The following is a 19400-nucleotide window of genomic DNA, read 5'->3' on the forward strand; positions in this document are numbered from 1 at the left end:
GTTTTACTTGCAATTTTATGCTTCTTAACCACATCGAAAAAAATTGTCTATTTTATTGTTTTGTTCCTCTACTTTATGTAATGCTCTCGTTTATATAATATGTTTGACGATGTAAAGGCATCAGAACTTAAGCAATGGCTTTATAACCAGCTTACTCTAGCCATTTCTCTCTCACTGTCTACAGAGTTAAAGTAATTTTATAAGATTACCAAAATAAAGAATCTTTCATTGTTTATTATAATAGATGATTTGTATCGTATTTCTTATGCAAGATGTTGCTCTCTACTATAAAGTCAAATCAGACAGTAGCACTTATATACAGGATAGACATCGACGTTGTTCCATTAAGAAAATAAAATAAAATGTTTTCCCTACACATTTCACAATAGGGATAACTTTAAGGAACCCCCCCCCCCCCCCCCCCCCCTCCAAAAATTTATAAAATTGTGGCGAATCACATGTCATTTGGGTGAAAAAAAATTAATAGTGTTGGCGATGCGTTAATCGATGGATATTTGGTGGCAAATTTTTTAATAGTTTAGACAATTTTTATAAAATAATGGTGATTATAATTTTTGTTTTTAATAAAATTATTAATATTTACGGCGAATTATGTTTTGAAATGTAATTATGTTAAATGTATTATTTGAGAACTTAGACCGTCTGATGATCCAAGATCAATGGCTGAGGTTTAATTTTAGCCAACATTTCTTGAAGGAAGAAGAATTGTCAAGGTAGTCACCGAAATAATGACACGTATCAAGGTAAGTTGTCTGTGGAGTACACCGTCACTCATAAAAAAAAAAATTCACATAGGAAAATGGTAATTTGGCGAATGATGATTGTCGAAAGAGACACTCAATTAATTTCATGGTGAATAAGAGTAAACATTAAAGAGAAACATGGGCGAGGAACAAGACTACCAAACTCAAATTATGTAATAATAGTGGCGAAAGTTCCAACCACTGTATGAGTATTTTATAAAATTTGGGCGAACCGGTCAACTAGTATACGGTGTTTTTTTTAGCCAATTTCTATAGCCCAATTGGGAAATATTAGCCAATTGGCAAATAATAGCCACTAAAAAAATCCCTGTTTCATAATTTATTTTTTAATGTTGATGTCTCTATTTCAAGTAAATGTCAGTCATCAATTAACCTCTATTCACACCAACCAAAAACTTGCACCGGCTTATGGTGATACATGATAGTAGTGAAATAATAACAAGTTGATTATTTATTTATCTATTCCTGATTAAAATCATGTATGGGTTTTCATAATTCATTTAGTTCTTTCTTTGAAGCTTTGTTTTATATGTGTGTGTGTATTCTCTTCTACGTTCCTTATTTAAGGATGTTAAGTTCAACTCCTACTTTATTCGTTGGAGGAAGCAATGATTGAAAGTATCTTGTGATATTTTTTGTGATTAAAATGTAAGATTAATGTTTATTATTATTAGTCAAGAGGTGTTAAAATAAATCAACAAAGAGAGCGTCATAGTTTGAGTTCTAATAGGAGTGTCTAAAGAGAGAGTCATAGTTTGAGTTCAAAACTGTGGAAAACCATCATTAAAGATATGAATTTTTATTTTTATTTTATTAGTTAATGACCAAAGCCTTTGATTATATATATATATATATATATATATATATATATATATATATATATATATATATATATATATATATATATATATATATATATATATATATATATATATATATATAATTTTTAAAAAGTACAAAGTCACTTAGTTCAAATGGGCACTACTAGGAAAGAACAGAGAAGAAAACATTCAGTCTAGCCTAGGACCGTAGTCCTATATAGATCACACAATTAAAAGGGGCATACCCCAATTTTATACAATTTCAAGTTTAGAATGTATTAACCTCTAAATCTTATCTTTATCTTGGTTGGAGGTATTGACAACCTTTACATTTGATGATGTCACAAAATAACATCAAACCCTATTTCCTTTTTACATTACTCTTTGATCTTGATTTATTTTCTATCTCTCTACACACATATCACTTCAAACTTGTATTCGGGATAGAATTAAAAAAATGTAAATAGATGCCATCCTAAGAGACATACATCTAAGCTTTTCTAATTAAAGAAGCAAATTTAATTAGAATTTAATAATACATTTTTTGAATATTTACTAAACCTATATAGTTAGCCAATGTCAAATAAACCAAAATAACATCATGATTATAATCTTCTTTTAAATGCTTATTAAAAATATGCTTACCTACCAATCTTGAAAGGGTTCTAATAGTTTGATTGTTTATCGTATCAACAATCCTTTAAGGTTGCTTATAATGCAAACTAGTAAATTAATCTAAAATTCTTTTAACCCGTCTTTCCATCGTTCATACATATTTAATCTAAAAATATTATCAAAATAACAATACATTGCTTAATAAGGCAAGAGCCTACAATACAATGGTAAATTGTGAGCCTATGATCAAAGATGTCTTGGGTTTGAATTTACTCGTGCTTAATGGATAATAATAATAATCAGTCGCACCACATAGTAATTAATCTTGGTTTTGACCTCTTACCAATACAAAAAAAAGAATAAACATTGCTTAATGTACTGAAATTATGAAATTTGTAGTTTTCTACATGTATTTGATCCACTTCTAAAATTAATATTGAAATCTTAGGCTCTTGTTTATCCTTATTGCATTTCAATAAATATTTATATTTCAGCAAATCAAAAGATTTGTGTTTACAAAATAATAAAATAAAATGCGTATAAATCCAAAATCAATAGTTAATTTAAAAAAAATTAGAAATATGTCTTTGTTACAGTGTGTATGAATCTTAAATTATTATTTTATAAGAAAATAATATAATTAATTTGTGTGTTTATGAGAATCTCAAAAAATTGTCATAAAAAACTTTAAAATATGAATTAGATTGTTATTCAATAATATAGATAGGTGATTCTAAAATGTTTTATTAATATTTATCTTATATTTCAATTTTTTTATAACTTAAAAAATATAGATCAGTAAATGAAGATAATATTTAAAGATATTCTTATAAAAAGAAGATTAAAAAAAAAAATGGATTCACATTGTTTTATTGTAATGATATTTATATATTTTTCTTCATTTTTTTAGCAACATTTAATCATTAAAATCTTCATTTTAGTGGGTAATGATATGAAATATAGATTAATTATTATTTGTTGAGTTTAATTTGTTAGGATTAGAGAGGTAGAAATAACAATTACATACAAATATGACCAATATCACAAAGAAATAAAGCATACACAAGAGAATAGAAGACATAAATACTTAATGTGGTTCATGCAATCCTTGGCCTACATGCATCAAACAACATGTTCAATGTTATTATCCAGTGATTTGAACCTAGTTACAATCTGTAATCCCTTGCAAGTCAATACCACTGTAAGAAACAACCAAATCATCACACTTCATAAAATCCTTAATCCTAAGTCATTTTATACAAGACTTATGGCACTTACAAAATAACAGCTAGAATATGTCATCCAATAGAAAAATAGCTTTTGACGGCTTTTACAATAGTAAATTTATTTTTGGCCTCGAGTGTGCTACCCCTCGACCCCATCCTATATTGTGATAGAGAGCATGCCTAGAGTGTGAACCTAGGACCTTTCCTTGGGCACTTCTCATGGACCTCACAAGGGGTGTTGCCCCTAGACCCCTAGCAAGGGGGTGCTTCCCCCAAACCCTTATAGAAAATATTGAGGGGAGAATATGTTGAACAAAGTGTGGAAAATTTAATGTTCTGATTCTGACTAGGCTCCACATAACAACAATCTCATGGGGCACTTGGTGATAGATCAATCTCCACAAGAATAACCTCCCACTTGGAGACTAATTATATCAATGGTAAACTTGTGGATTTTGCTAGAATTTAAAACTACACTATACTATGTTTTTCTCTTATTATATTCACACATTTTTCACTCATGCACCCAAGTTCATTGTGTTGTAGTACTCTTTTAAAAGTTCTAACAACTATTTGATGTTCTTCCTACTCAACTATAGAAATTTTTTTTGAACGCTAATTTTTCTCTAAAATAATTAAAGTAGAAGGAATAATATGACTTGTACAAAGATATAAGGTGCCTACTTTCACACTACTACTAAGGAACCTTTTGAAACCTTCAAATTTTCATTGTTAAAAGTAATTTTAAAACCCTTTTCACCTAGTTCCCCTGATGAAATTAAATTTCTACTCAACCTTGGATTATATCTTATCTCTTGTAGTAGTGAATGATTCCCATTCTACAAATTTTAATCTTAATTTTTCCCTTTCAAACTTGATATGAAAGGGTTCATTATCTTCCAAATAAACTAGCCCAAAATCACCTTGGATGTTACGAAGAAAATATGTTCTATCGAGTGTAGCATGAAATGAAGCTTGGAAATTTAAAACCCATGAGTCATCAATATTTTCCAAAGAAAGAAGAAAAGTATTATCTTTGGATTTATTACTTACTACATTTGCCTCCTTTTTTCCTTCTAAGTGTTTGTCTCTGTCATTTTTTTTGAGACCATCAATCTTTCTTCAAGATTATGACTTGATTTTCCATAGTACCAGCAATCTCTTGGTCCTCTAGATTAAAACCTCTTTCTATGTAATTTTTCTTTTAATTTCCCATGATTTCTAGAATGCTTTCCTCTCATTCATTGTGCCTCCTTTTTGTGTGTTTAATACACATCTTGATGTACATTTGAACTAGATAGAATTGCTAACAACTATTACCAAGTCATTCAAGTTCTTAGGAAAAGAACATAGAATCGAGAGCGCCCTAATTTCTTCATCAAAGTTGATATTTATAGAAAATAATTGACTCATAATTGTATAAAACTCATTTAAATGATCAACAATAGACCCACATCCTACCATTTTTATATTAAATAAATACTTCACAAGAAATACTCAATTTGAAGTTGAAGGATTTTCATACAACTTCATAGGGTTTCCATCAACTCTTCCACTATCTTCATTTTTGTAATATTAAATAATACCAATTGTGCCAAGCATAAGAAAATACCTCAAAGTGTCGTGTTGACAAAAATATTCTAGTCATTATTTAACATATTTGGATCCTTCTTGGATTTTCCTCCTAATAACTACCATAAATTTTTCTAATAAAGGCAAATTCTCCATTTCTATTTTCCATAATTGAAGGTTTCACCTATTATTCCCAACCTTTAACTTACCCTTATCTTCCATTGCTCTCACTCAAATGTGAGACTCTCACTAATCTGTGAGACTTTCTTGTAGATGGTAACTGAAACAACCTTGCTCTAATACCACTTGTTAGGATTGAAGAAACAAAAATAATAATTACATGTAAATATAACCAATATCACATAGGGATAAAGCACATATAAGAGAACATAAGACCCAAAGATTTGACATGGTTCACCAAATCTCTAGGTTACATCCACCAAAACAACATATGTAATATTATTATCTAGTGATTTCAATTTGATTACAATCTGTAATTCATTGCAACCTAATACCACTGTGAGAAGCTACTAAATCATCGTACCTCGTATAAAAATAAGATAAGAAACATAATTTTAACATAAAATATAAATAATGATCATGCATAAACAAAATAAATATTGGAAAGATGTGCTATAGCATAGAAAGATAAAGGCATCATCACTAGTATACTATGATTGACATGGATGTGGCATCACAGCTCAAGCGATTTCTTTGGTAACGAGCTTACTATGGCCATTGATGATAGCCAATTTCTCTCTCATCATCTACGAGGTAAAGTAATTTTCTAATTTAAAAAAAAAATAAAATTGGATGACCTTTTTTATTATTCTCTACGCTTGGTAAAATAAAGAATGAAAGAATCTTTCAATGTTTATTGTATAGATGATCTGTATAGTATTTATTATTCAAGAAGCCGCTCTCTTCTATAGAGTCAACTCAGACAGTAGCGCTTATATGAAGGATAAACGTCGAAGTTGCTCCGTTATAGGAAAAAAGAAAGTGTTTTCTACACATGCATAATTCATTTTTTACTCTTATTCTACCGACGAAACAATAGCACCGGCTTATGATGGTCCCATAGTGGTAAAATAATAACCTATTAGTCTATTTATCTAGGCTCTCGTGATTCCTATAATGAATTAATGTTAAGATCTTTTTGTCGTAGGAAGAAACCATTCAAGTAATTTGTGATATCTTTTGTTCCTGTAAGTTGCCATGGACGCCGCTTGCGAGTCGGTCGCAGGAGTCGTTTTTGAACCTATTGTCTTACGCAGTGCGGGAAATAGAGAAGTGTTTTGGGTTGATGGAGAAAATTGAACAGACTGAAGAGAAATTAAAACGTTTAAAGTTGGCTGTGAATGATGTTGAGAATCAACTCAATGACGAAGATATCAAGCCCTTAAATGTGGTGGAGGGTTGGGAGAAAGAAGTGGAAAATACAAGAGCAAATGTCGAGAAGCTCAAAGAAGATTTTGAGACAAACTTCAAGTGCCAAGAGAAGCGCAGAAGTTGTGCTGGTGGATGTCGAAATGTTTGGCATGGGCAAAAAGCAAATCTTTGGCATGGTGAAAAGTTTCAAAGTGAACAACGCAATGGATGTTTTGGCGTGCTTCCATTTTTTTGCATCGGTACAAGATCAGCCGCCAGCTGTATGATTGCACGGTAAAAGTGGATCAACTGGAAAAATCATATGAGAGATTTAAAGGCATCTATGGGGATCATCTATTTCTAGTCTTCCCTCATCCAGAAGCTATACTGAGGAATCGTTTGAAGAAGAAATAGCAAAGATCTGGGATTGGCTCATGGACAAAGACGTTCCAATTGTAGGACTGCGGAGTGTGGACATTGACTGTACGGCTTCTCTCCTCAAAATTTTTCATAACTTCAATGAAGTGAGAGTTTTTTTTAAAGAGATGGTGTTTTTCATCGAAGTCTCCTCTTCTTCAACATGTGATATCCTGGCTGCTAGAGAAAGCATAGGCGAGGCGATTAATTTGTGCACCAAAGTGTCCAAGGACACTTCATTCACTCGTTTCAGTCCTGCAGGGAAGTCTCCCTTTCTTCTTCTGTTGAATGATTTGCAAGATGGATTCAATATGAATAGGCTTGAAAAAATGGTTACAGAAATAGGGCTCCGCTCTTTGAAGAAAAACAGATGTAAGATTATTTTCAGCTCTACGAGTGAGAATGTAGTTGATACTATGAGAGTCAAGAAGACTTCTATTGAGGTCTCTCCCAGAAATGAACCTTCGTGCATTGCCTCGCTTAAGGCACAAGAATCCAGTCGCGAGGTAATAATGTTCAGAGAGGAGATTGAGAAATTGAGAGACTCCGCCAAAATCAAAGAACGATCCCCAGTCAATACAGTTGTCATTCACATTCCGGATCTGGTCTATTTATTCTGCATTGTTTGCCTCGTCCAGTTTTATTATGGGTATGACAACATTCGATTGGTTTCCCTTCTGTCGTGGCTTTCTGTTTTAACTTCAATCTATTTTCTGTGGTGGAGGAGAACAAGAAGAAGGGAACCCAAAAAGGTGGGATCTCCTGTAAAACTGGAGCGCTCCTATAGTGAGGAGGGGAGGACAGTACGTAGCTTTTTTTCATGGGATATGGATCCTATTCAAGTAGGAGGAGATGAAGATGCTACGATGGTCTTTCAAATGAAGAATAAAGAGGTGGGTTCCAGTTCAAGATTTCAAAGAAAATGGGATATTGTAGAGACTGGACTGGAGATTGTTCCCATTGACGACTAGAGTTCCATGGCAGGGCAAGAACAAGTAACACAATTTGTATGCCAGATTTGTTTGGCACCTCTTGATTAGGAGTATCACTATGCTTGCGAAACATGTCATTAAAGAGATTATATTCAATCTTGTTTATCTTTTGGCACTCCAAGTAGGTTGTATGGTAACTTATCAATGGATTATTGTGAACTATCCGTGGGATGATTTCTTTTCAGCCATTTTTGTAACTAGACTAATCTTAATTTAATTATGAGAATTGTTAATAAGCATCTAGACTAACACTTGCACCATGGGAGGGTCCAACTGCATAGTTGATAGGTTTGATAGGGTTTAAACATTTGATTCTGTCATGAGGGAGGGTCCAACTGCATAGTTGATAGGTTTGATAGGGTTTAAACATTTGATTCTGTCATGAGGTCCTATTTGATTGACTACTTTCATGGTTAGGCATCACAATTGACACACAACTAGATGTGTTTTGTTACAAAATTAAATATGCCCTAGGAATATTCCCTCCATGGTGTTCACATGCATCGCCATGGGAAAGAATGCCTACATTTTTTTATGAGTGACTTCTAAAAAAAAAGTCATAATACTAAAGATGACCAAAAAAAAAATATTATTATGTGTTTCAATTTGAAAACTTAAAGATAATTCAATAAAGCAATATTGGTGTCTTAACTTTCAATTGTGTAAAATTGGTTTGCATCATTTCAGACTATAGTCCATGGTTCATGTTAGAATAAAAGAATTGTAAAAACAAAACAAAAAATCTACGCAATTATATCCAAACGCATGATGGAGTAAATACATGAGACATATCAAAATTTAGCTTATTTACTTGTCTATAAATCCAATAAGATACATTAATTGTGTCATCTTGTAGTTAGGATATAGTGTTCATTTTTTGTGTCAGGAGGTTGACTTATGGAAGAAAGAAGTGTTCATATCCCATTGAGTGACTCATTGAATTCACGATCTTTGTTTCTAGAAAGTCTCTTCCCTCCCCACAACTTCCTTCCACTTATGTCTTAGCTTCCTTTATTCCCAAATAGTTTCCTCAAAGATGTCCCCATTAGCCATTGTGTTTTGAAAATCATCAAACTTTTTCTTAATATGTTTTTTCTTCTTAAAAATATCTCCAAAGGTTGATTTCTCTAACTACACTCCCATATTTCAATATTTTCTAGCTTCCTTACTATTCTATGCATGGTCATCACTTCCACCCTAATGTTCCACCATTGTTTGATGCAATCACCAAATTTGGGGTGTGAGTGCCACATAATTGCATATATTAAGGGCTTACAACCTAGAGAGTTATGATTCTCCCAACTAAACATTATCATGGAGTGATCAAATATCATTCTAGGGAGTTCTTATAGGGAAGATAAAGGGAGAATATCCCAACCTAGCGATATCAGGACTCTGTCTAACCTTACCTTGATAAGGTTTTTTCCCATCTTGTTATTAGACTAGGTGGAAGGAGAACCTTAGTGGTCACTATCAAAGAAGTCCTTGTACCTAGGAAAGTCATTAAAATCATACATGCTCTAAGAGTGATCCTCTGAATTCCTTATAATGGTAAAGAGACAAGTTAAAGTTACTAACACATATCATAGTATCAACTTGTAGAGATCCTATAGCCCTAGAGGACTCTTCCCATACTTAGAGCCTTCTAACCCTAGTGTTCGGGGCATAAAAATTAAGGGAAATTTATCTATGAATATTTATCTAGGTGGAAAAGTGATTTTTCTGGAACACCTTAAAATTTGAAAACTACTAGTTTCAAAGCCATCTTTTTAGTGAGGGACGATGAGGAGGAAACCATCGAATCTACACAATACAAATATCCATTAGTCTGGAGGCAAAGAAAACTAATTAACATAAACCTTAATTATGACAAAAATATAACCCAGAAACCCTAAAACGCAAAACTGTTAAAAAGACCTAAAAACCTAACAAAAAAACCTTTGGAAGACAAAAAAGGGCACACCTTGTGCACCTTAGATGTGTGCTAGGTGTGCCTTTCCCTACAAAACCTTTAATACTAAGGGTGGGCACCTAACACACCTCATGGGGTGTGCTAGGTGTGCACCCTTATGGTACCCAAGTAAGAGAAATGTAAAAGGAAAGGTTGCGCATTAAGCACAACTTATGGGTTGTGCTAAGTGCGCACCCTTTACTTTACTTAGGGAATGTTTAGCTCTTGTAAAGGTGCACATGTTCACACCTTGGATAGGTGCGCACTTGCACACGTTTATCTTGGGTGAAGGTTTGTGCCCTTTTAAGCTTTTTTGAGTTTTTTTAAATTTTAAATAAAAGAAAGGTGTCCACGTTGTGTACCTTGAGGATGTGCATGGTGTGCACCTTCCTATTTTAGTTTTTAATGTGTTTTACTTGTGTGCAGGTGATGGAGAGGGGATCAGGTGCAATGGCACACCTTAGAAGCTACAGAGGTGCGGTAGCTGAGAGCTGGAGGAAGGAAATGTTGTGAGGAAAGGGGCAGAGTCTCATAAACAAGATTTCAAGTAACTAGGTTTTCAAACAGAGACCTACATTAGGTAAAACATTAGGCAAAACCCTAAAATGAAGACTCAAACCTCAGACTAGGGATCCGAAAAGCTAAAAAATAAAGTGGGGGGTCCCCATTTCTAGAGAAAATGGGTAGTGCATTGTGAAACCACAACACTACTGCAATTTTATGCTTTTGATTATAATTGACAAATAAATTCTCATTAGATATCATGGGTAAAGAACATCTAAATTTTATATCAGACACATTATTTTCAGTTAAATTTGTATCAAAGAAGAAATGAAAAAATATTGTTTATCTTCAATAGTACTATGTAAACTTCCCTTTTATATTTCATGTTGTTTACATTCTAAACATGATAATTTCTAATTTGATTGCAATGGAAGCATTGGACATTTAGTTTAATATTTTATCCCCCATTACTTCAACATCTTCCTTCTCCTACTTTTCTAAATTTTCTATTTACCCTTATAGAATAGTATCATCTTTCTCTAGAATCTTATAGAGCATGGCTCTTTTCCTCTTATAATTTCTTTAGATAAGAATTATTTCTCTAAGATTTCTTCATTAACTTTCATTTTTTCTTCAATAGTTGACAAAATTCCACTTAGTTCGTCAATTTGTATATTTAGAGATCCTTATAAATCTGAATTCTAGAGACTTGACTTGAAATTTTTGAATCAAGATTTTCAAAATAGTTTCAATGGCATTCTTGTTATCTACATAATCCCTTGGTGCTTTCATATGACCCACTATCTTTTGTAAGAAATTTATTGACACATTTACTAGTTGTCATCTTTACATTTTTAAATTTTTTCCTTATTGTATTTGATATAGAAATGTGAGCACCTTGGTATAAATTTACTTAATATTTTTCATGCTTTATTAGAATGAACAAAATCACTTATCTTGAGGAAAATAGCTTAAGTGATTATACCCTAAACTAGGAATAAAGTTATGTTCTCTCTCTTTATATTTACTTTGTATTCTATTTATAATTAGTCATTTATTGTATTTACATCTTATATCTCAATGCATCTTTGTTGGAAATGTCCCAATACCCCACAAATCATTATATTTGAGTAGACTTTTCTATTAGTATACTAATATAAAGAATCATCTCCTTCAAAAACCAGAATCAACATATTAGACATTAAATTGTCAGTTACCCTAATGTTGAACACCAAATCTAGGAGTTGAAGGCAAATTTCAAAAGTAGTCCAATCTATTGTTTTTACACTCCTTAAAAAACATAACCAAGATTTGATTTTCAATTCCCACTTGCTAGTAGGAAGTTGGAAAAGCTGGTTATGAGGCAAAATTGGAAGTCCAGTATGCTAATTTGATTTTGCCAATTTTGAAACAAATGTAAAAAATTTCAAATCCAGATTTTGAAAAAGTCAATTCCTATCATCTTCCATGAAACAAATGGACCCTTAGTGTTTTGCGTAGTAACTTCCCCGCTCACTAATCTGATAATTTTTCTCGGGACTCCTCTTTATAAAAAAACTCTGCAAGGAGAATCCTGCATCGAGGACATATGGCCGATATGGAGACACAAGAAGAAGAAGAATGCATAGTTAACATCCAAGAAAGTCCAGGGCATGATGAAGCTGCATTCGAATAGGATGCAGAGTGCATTAATAAATGGCTAGCTGATGCCAAGAAGAAGCCAAGTCTCTTCTACATGGACGAGCATAACATTTATCCTGCTCCGGTGTGTTTGAAGAATGACAACACTGTGTCATTCTACCATCTTAAAGAGATCTCATTCGGCCCTAGGCATTTTGGCTTCCGTCCCAAACATTCCCAAAACGAGCAAATTGATGATGATAATAGCTTAGAAGATTTCAAGTCAGAAATCGCGTGGAATTTTGGTGGCCTAGAATAGTTTGTGGGGAAGCTAAAGAGCGAGGAGATGTACAAAAAAGCAGAGGAAAGCTATGGTGGAACAGGGATGTGTCCCGAGATCCTTGCATGGCTGCTGGCGAGAGATGGTTGTTTCGTCTTAGAAGTTCTCGACAGATTTTCGGTAGAAGTTCTGACGAAATCTGAGAATGGAAGCAAGACCATGTTGCAACATATTCTCAATAGGAATAATCACCACGCTTTATTGAAAGACATGGTGAAAGATATGTTCAAATTGGAAAACTAGTTACCGTTGTGGGTTTTGAAACAAATCAAGGAGAGAAAGGAAAGAGTAGTGCAAGATAAATTGTTTGAGCACCCTCTGAAAAGTTTGTCTCCAGTTTGAACAAAAATAGAGAGAATTTAACAGAGCAAAAGACTCAGGAAATGAGCACTGATATCTCAGCCTCAACCATTCTATTTATAGTTGAATGAGTAATAAATTTACAGAGCATTCTAGAGATAGATTTGGTTGTGTATTTAATGGTGGTAGTTGAGAAAAACGGCTGCACATTTTTTCCATGTGTTTCTAGAGATTTCACTGGTCTGTGCCGACCATATCGTTTGGTTGTTGTAATTAATTTTTGTTGACATCCCCCCTAAATTAATTACAATAGCAATACTAAATATCTACTATCTAAATATCCTCCCATAATCTACATATGATGGGTCCTAGCCTAAGGCCTTGTTAGGTACCCATTTACACTCTGTAGTTTCCTAAATACAATGGTTGAAATTCATAAGAATCCCCCCTGAATGAAAACCATAATTATGTCACTACTCTTAAGCCCAAAAGATGTCGAAGAGATACAAACTTGGCTTCACTTAAAGCCTTGGTGAATAAGTCAGCAATCTGGTCCTCTGTCTTGCAATATTGAAGATGAATCACCTGCTGTTGGAGGAGATGCCTGATATAATGATGATAAAATTCAATATGTTTGGTGCGAGCACGGAACACGGGATTCTTAGACAATGATATGGCACTTTGATTGTCACAATGAAGTAGAGAAGGCCCTGCATGATGTTGCCTAAGGACTGATAAGATAGCTCGTAGCCAAGTGATTTCTTTTTCTGCTTCATTTGCCACAGTATATTCAGCTTCTGTAGTGGATAGAGCTATGGTAGATTTCTTTTTACTACACCAAGAAACGGGACCTGCACCAAGATAGACAACATAACCTGTAGTGGACTTATGATCATCCATGCATCCTGCCCAATCAGAATCTGAATAGCCAACAAGGGAAATATCTCCATGAAATGAATAATAGATGCCCATCGTTAAAGTCCCTTTCACATATCTTAGTATTCTTTTAGCAGCTATCCAATGTGGGACTTTAGGTGAGCTCAAAAATCTGGAAACCACACTAACTGCAAAAGAAATATCAGGACGAGTGTGTGTTAAATATACAAGACTGCCAACCAATTGCCTATATAAGGTAGGGTCAACATCTTCACCTTCCATGTCCTTGCTTAATTTCAACCCCGAAGCAATTGGAGTAGATACACTTTTACAGTCTGTCATTCCAAACCTCTTCAATATGTCTAGGGCATACTTAGTTTGAGAAAGATAAAATCCATCATCCTTTTGCCATACTTCTATACCAAGAAAATAGTGTAGAAAACCAAGATCTGTCATCTCAAATGTATTTTGCAAGCTTAACTTTATCTTACTAATTTTATCCATGCTATGTCCTGTGATAATAAGATCATCAACATAAAGCACAATGATTATGATATCACCACTAGCAAATTCTTTCACATACAAATTTGGATCATGTGGACTATTATGGAAGCCTTGAATTTGAAAATATTCATCAATTCTAGCATACCAAGCCCTTGGAGCCTGTTTGAGACCATATAGAGACTTCCTTAATTTGCAAACCAAATGTTCTTTCCCTTGGATTTCAAATCCTTGTGGCTAAGTCATATAAATCTCTTCATCAATTTCACCATTCAAAAATGCATTTTTAACATCCATTTGGTGTAGAGGCCACTTAAAATGAGCTGCTAATGCTATAATAACTCTGACAGTACTAATCTTTGCTACTGGGGCAAAAGTTTCTGTGTAATCAATCCCTTCTTTTTGTGAATACCCTTTGGCCACTAGTCTTGCCTTATGTTTTTCAATACTCCCATCCGACTTGAACTTTGTCTTATATACCCACTTATTGTTAACCACATTCTTACCTTTTGGCAACTCTACCAATTCCCAAGTGTTGTTCTTTATCAAAGAATCATACTCATTTTTCATAGCTTCTTCCCATTCATGTTTTCCTTTGGCCTCTTCATATGTTTGAGGATCATTAGTTTTCATTATGGTGGTCATTAAAGCATAATTAATTTGATGAGTCCTTTGATAAATTTCTTGAATACTCTTGGTCTTTGGGGAAGGACTAGATTCTTCATCCATGTCAAAGGGTTCCTTAGAACTTTCACCAGTTTCAAAATCATTAGGATCTTTATGATTCTCAATGGCCATATGTGGAATAGGAGTGGATATTGGCATATCGTCAAACCCTTCATTAAACTTGACATCCCTACTTGTAAACACATCTTCCACACTAGGATCATATAACCTATATCCTTTCCTTTGGTCATCATACCCCACAAAGATGCACTTAATGCTTTTCTTATCAAATTTCTTTTCTCTAATCTCATTTGGCACATGGGCATAGGCTTCACATCCAAACACTCTAAAATACTTAACATTAGGTTTTCTTCCACTCCAAGCTTCTTCAGGAGTAATGTTTTGCAAAACATTTGTGGGAGATCTATTCAAAATATGAGATGCAGTATTAATAGCTTCAGCCCATAAAAACAAAGGAAGATTCTTAGATTGTAGCATACAACGTGTCATTTCCACTAAAGTCCTATTCTTCCTTTCAGCAATACCATTTTGTTGAGGAGTATATCTATCAGTCATCTCTCTTTTGATCCCATGATGATCACAAAATGATTTGAACCTATTGTTTACATATTCTCCACCATTGTCAGTTCTAATTCTCTTGATCTTATTTCCACTTTCATTTTCCACAAGAGCTTTAAATATTTCAAATTTGTTAAACACTTCATCCTTTTGTTTCGAGAAATAAACCCAAATTTTCCTTGAAAAATCATCAATAAATGTCAAGATATACCTAGCTCCTCCCTTTGATGTTGGATTCATAGGACCACACAAATCACTATGGATAAGTTCTAGACTTCTCTTTGCTCTCCATGTAGACCTCTCAAAAGTGTCTCTATGTTGTTTACCAACCATGCATCCTTCACACACATTTGTATTTAATTTTATCCAGGGCAATCCATCAACCATATTCATCTTTGAAAGCATAGCCAAACTTTGATAATTTATATGACCATACCTTTGATGCCATAACTCACTTAAGGATGATCTTGTAGTGATATAAGCCTTCTTAGCAACACTAGCTTGAAATTTATATAATCCATCATTCTCAACTCCTCTAGCAACTATTTTGTATCCATCATTAATATTCTTGATTAAACACTTATCTGAATAAAACTCCACCTTATATCCATGTTGAGTTATTTGACTCACTGATAGAAGATTTTTAGCCAATCTAGGTACAAAATTCACATTAGTTATCTCTAAATTTTTACCATCATTACCTTTCATTGAAATTGTACCTATTCCTTCTATGTCATGTGAACTATCATCACCAAGAAATATTTTTGCACCTCTTGTAGCTTCTAAAGAGCTAAAAATATTTTTGTTGTGAGTTAGATGTTGGCTAGCTCCTGAATCAATATACCATGCATTACTTGAATCACCTTGAGCAGCCAAAGAAGCTATCATTATATGATGATCACCCTCTTCTTGATCAAAATTTGATTTCCTTCTTTGATTAAATCTCTTTTGCCATTTCTTAAAACATTGATCACTTTTATGCCCTTCTTTTCCACACTTGAAACATTTGATAGTATTTGCTCCTTTGAGATTATTATTGTAATTTCTCCCTTCATTTTGTGGCCTTTGATAATTTTGCCTATTTTGATTATCTCTTTGTTGAGACCATTGTCTTTGATAATTTCTATATTGATTCCCTTGATTAGGTCTTTGATTTTGATATGTTCTTTCTTGATTATAATTCTTGTATTTCCCTCTAGCTACAAATGCTTGACTCTTACTAGACTCACTTGTAAACTTGTGAAGCCTTTCTTCTTCATTTAACAAAGCACCATAGACTTCTTGAAATTTTATATTTCAAATTTGTCAGTTAATTCTAAAGTGCGAATGAAATTATTATACTCCTTTGGAAGACTTTCAATTAAAAATTCTATGATTTCATCATCTTTGTACTCAACCTTCATCATTGCAAGCTGATTTCTTAAGTTTTTCAATCTAGCAATATGATCATTCATGCTATCTCCTTCTTTCATTTTCAAATGAGTTAATTGCCTCTTAATATCCATTGCTTTTAACTTACTTGTTCTTTCATACATTGTTTGTAAAGTTTCCCATATTGCCTTTTTTGTTTTTAGACCTTGAACATGAGGCCTAATCCCTGGACTAATTTGCCACAAAAGTGTAGCACGTGCATTCATATCTTTTTTATTCCATTTATCAAGTTTATCTTGATCCTCAGGTTCTTCTTCTTTGACTAGTTCCGATAAATCTTTCATTTGTAAAATTAACTCCATCTCACATTTCCAATTAGCATAATTTGATCCATCCAATTTTTCACTAACCACAAGACTAGACATCTCATTGGCAGCCATAGTTAAATTCCAATCAATTACCGATACACATGCACTCAATCACATAAGCATCGAGTATCTAGCAAAGACCATGCCTTGATATTTTCCTTCTTAAGAACCTATCAAAACAAAGACTTCTAAAATTACCACTTTCAACTTTATATTTTGAGTCAATCCCAAAGCGCACACAATTTATTTATGTCTTCACATTTCTCATTCACATATAAATATCACAGAAAACAAAAGATAGTGCAACTGCTAAATCAGCACTTCAACCATATTTGGCTAAAATCATAGCAAAATAGATAACCATAACAATATAAATGACACAGAATTCTGCCCCACACAGCAACTCAATCCTCCAATATTTCAAACTACTCTTCAACTGCGCCACTACACGCGAAAGCTTCTTCCATTTAAAGGACATGTAGCTAAAACTTACCTTCAACACTATCGATGCTTTTGATCCACAATGGAATCAAGTTCGCCAGCTTGTAGATTTCTAATAGCAAACAACAAAATCCCTGTGGCAGCTTCCTAACAGCACTTCGTTTGAATTCTTCAGTTCTCCCTCAACTGACGTAGAAAACTATCATGCACCAACCCTCAGTCATGGCTCTGATACCATCAACAAAAACAGAGAGAATTTAACACAGCAAAAGACTCAGGAAATGAGCGCTGATATCTCAGCGTCAACCATTCTATTTATAGTTGAATGAGTAATAAATTTACAGAGCATTCTAGAGATAGATTTGGTTGTGTATTTAATGGTGGTAGTTGAGAAAAACAGCTGCACATTTTTTCCATGTGTTTCTAGAGATTTCACTGGTATGTGCCGACCATATTGTTTGGTTGTTGTAATTAATTTATGTTGACACAGTTGAAGTAAGGGAAGCGATTAGGAGCTGGGAATACAGAAGAGAAACTCATCTATTGCATCTGCTTGGTGAATATATGGTCTGTGAGCAATGTTTCTGGATTAGATTGAGTGATGCTAAAAAAACTCACACAATCTAATCCAGAAACATTGCTCACATACTAATGGATTGTGGAAATCTGATTATGTTAAATGAATATATGGTCAACAATGAAAAGGATCAAAAGCATCAGAATATGAAAGATGAGGAAGCAGATCAAGTGGGGAACAGTAAGAACCGAGGTCATGAATACATGATTAATATGGGGCTTGTGATATGTGTTCTACCAATCATTGTATTAATATGGGTTCTCTTGTCCCCAGTTATCATCACCTGGTTTATGTGGTTGGTCATATCGTTGTTTTGGGAATGGTATTAGAACTACAAGTGGGGTGAAGCAGACAAGGATGATCGTCACGTTCCTACTGTGGAGGAATTGCGAAGAATAGGAGTGAAATTTAAGAAACTAGATCACAAAGGAATCAGCCACATATACTTCGACTGCGAGAAGTCAACTCTACACATGCCCAAGTTCACAGTGGATGACAAGTCAGAGGTGATTGTGAGAAACCTATTGGTGATGGAGACGCACTGGATAGATTCGCAGAAAATCATAACGAGGTACGTTGTGCTCATGAACGACCTTGTGAACACCGCTGCTGACGTGTCCCGGTTGAGGCAAGAGGGCATCATCTCCAACAAGCTTGGAAGCAACGATGACGTGGCTCACCTATGGAACCCTTTTGCTATTCCCGCCATCGACACACCAAGTTATGGACTCGTTGACGATGTTGTGAGAGCTATAAATGATTACCCAAAGAAAGGGCTGAGAATTCTGTGGGCTCAGTTCAGGAGAGCCCATTGTTCGAAGCCATGGCGAGTGGCCTTTCTTCTTGGAGGTATCTCCCTGCTCTCATTAGCAATCGTGCAAGTCATTTGCTTGTTTCACAAATGTCAGAGAGGTCAGAGAGGTTAATGCCAATGGCTATGGAGCAGCTGTGATATTGCTATCAGGATTTAACTGTGTGATTTCGAGTCAAACTCATTGGTCCATGTTTCATGAGTAGTGATTCAACATGAATCCATCTCTCATAAGAATAAATGGAACACTTAGCACTCATTGGATCTAGGTGATGCTCATAGTGGTGAAGCACCGGGACTTCCTTGAAGGTCACCCATCCGAGTACTACTCCAGCCTAAGTGCGCTTAATCTCAGTACATGCTTTTATAGCTATTATATAGCTTGATCTCTACCACTCCTACTTATCTATGGAGTAGCTATTTTAATTCCCATAAAACTGAAATCTCAGTACATGCTTTTGATGTGATGTTAAAATTTAAAGGATAACTATGATCTATTTTTCATTTTACATTACATGTACAAGCAGGTACAATTCAAAGATCCAAACCATCAAGGTCAAGCAATGTAAAGTATGGTTTGCCTTCGTACTTTTTTTTTTTTTTTTTTAATGCTTAATAAATCAATGTTGTTTTAGAGTTAGATTATGTGTGTTGGATACCTAGTAATGCAAGTGTCCACCATTGTCAAGCACACAC

The 19400-nt window shown here is 34.1% G+C and overlaps 1 protein-coding gene and 1 pseudogene across 1 annotated transcript; one reads left to right on the forward strand and one right to left on the reverse strand.

Moving 5' to 3' along the window:
- Positions 1 to 12979: 12979 nt before the first annotated feature.
- Positions 12980 to 13732, reverse strand: LOC149537512 (secreted RxLR effector protein 161 pseudogene; annotated as a pseudogene).
- A 4271-nt stretch (positions 13733 to 18003) lies between these two features.
- LOC149537513 (putative UPF0481 protein At3g02645) lies at positions 18004 to 18819 on the forward strand. The gene is made up of 2 exons (XM_089802339.1): positions 18004 to 18138; positions 18223 to 18819. Exons 1-2 carry the CDS (start codon positions 18004 to 18006, stop codon positions 18817 to 18819), a joined length of 732 nt encoding a protein of 243 aa, XP_089658465.1.
- Positions 18820 to 19400: the final 581 nt, after the last annotated feature.

This window comes from Cupressus sempervirens, chromosome 9, assembly GCF_028749045.1.
Source record: "Cupressus sempervirens isolate cs-2001-9-10 chromosome 9, ASM2874904v1, whole genome shotgun sequence".
In the NCBI taxonomy this organism is placed as follows: Eukaryota; Viridiplantae; Streptophyta; class Pinopsida; order Cupressales; family Cupressaceae; genus Cupressus; species Cupressus sempervirens.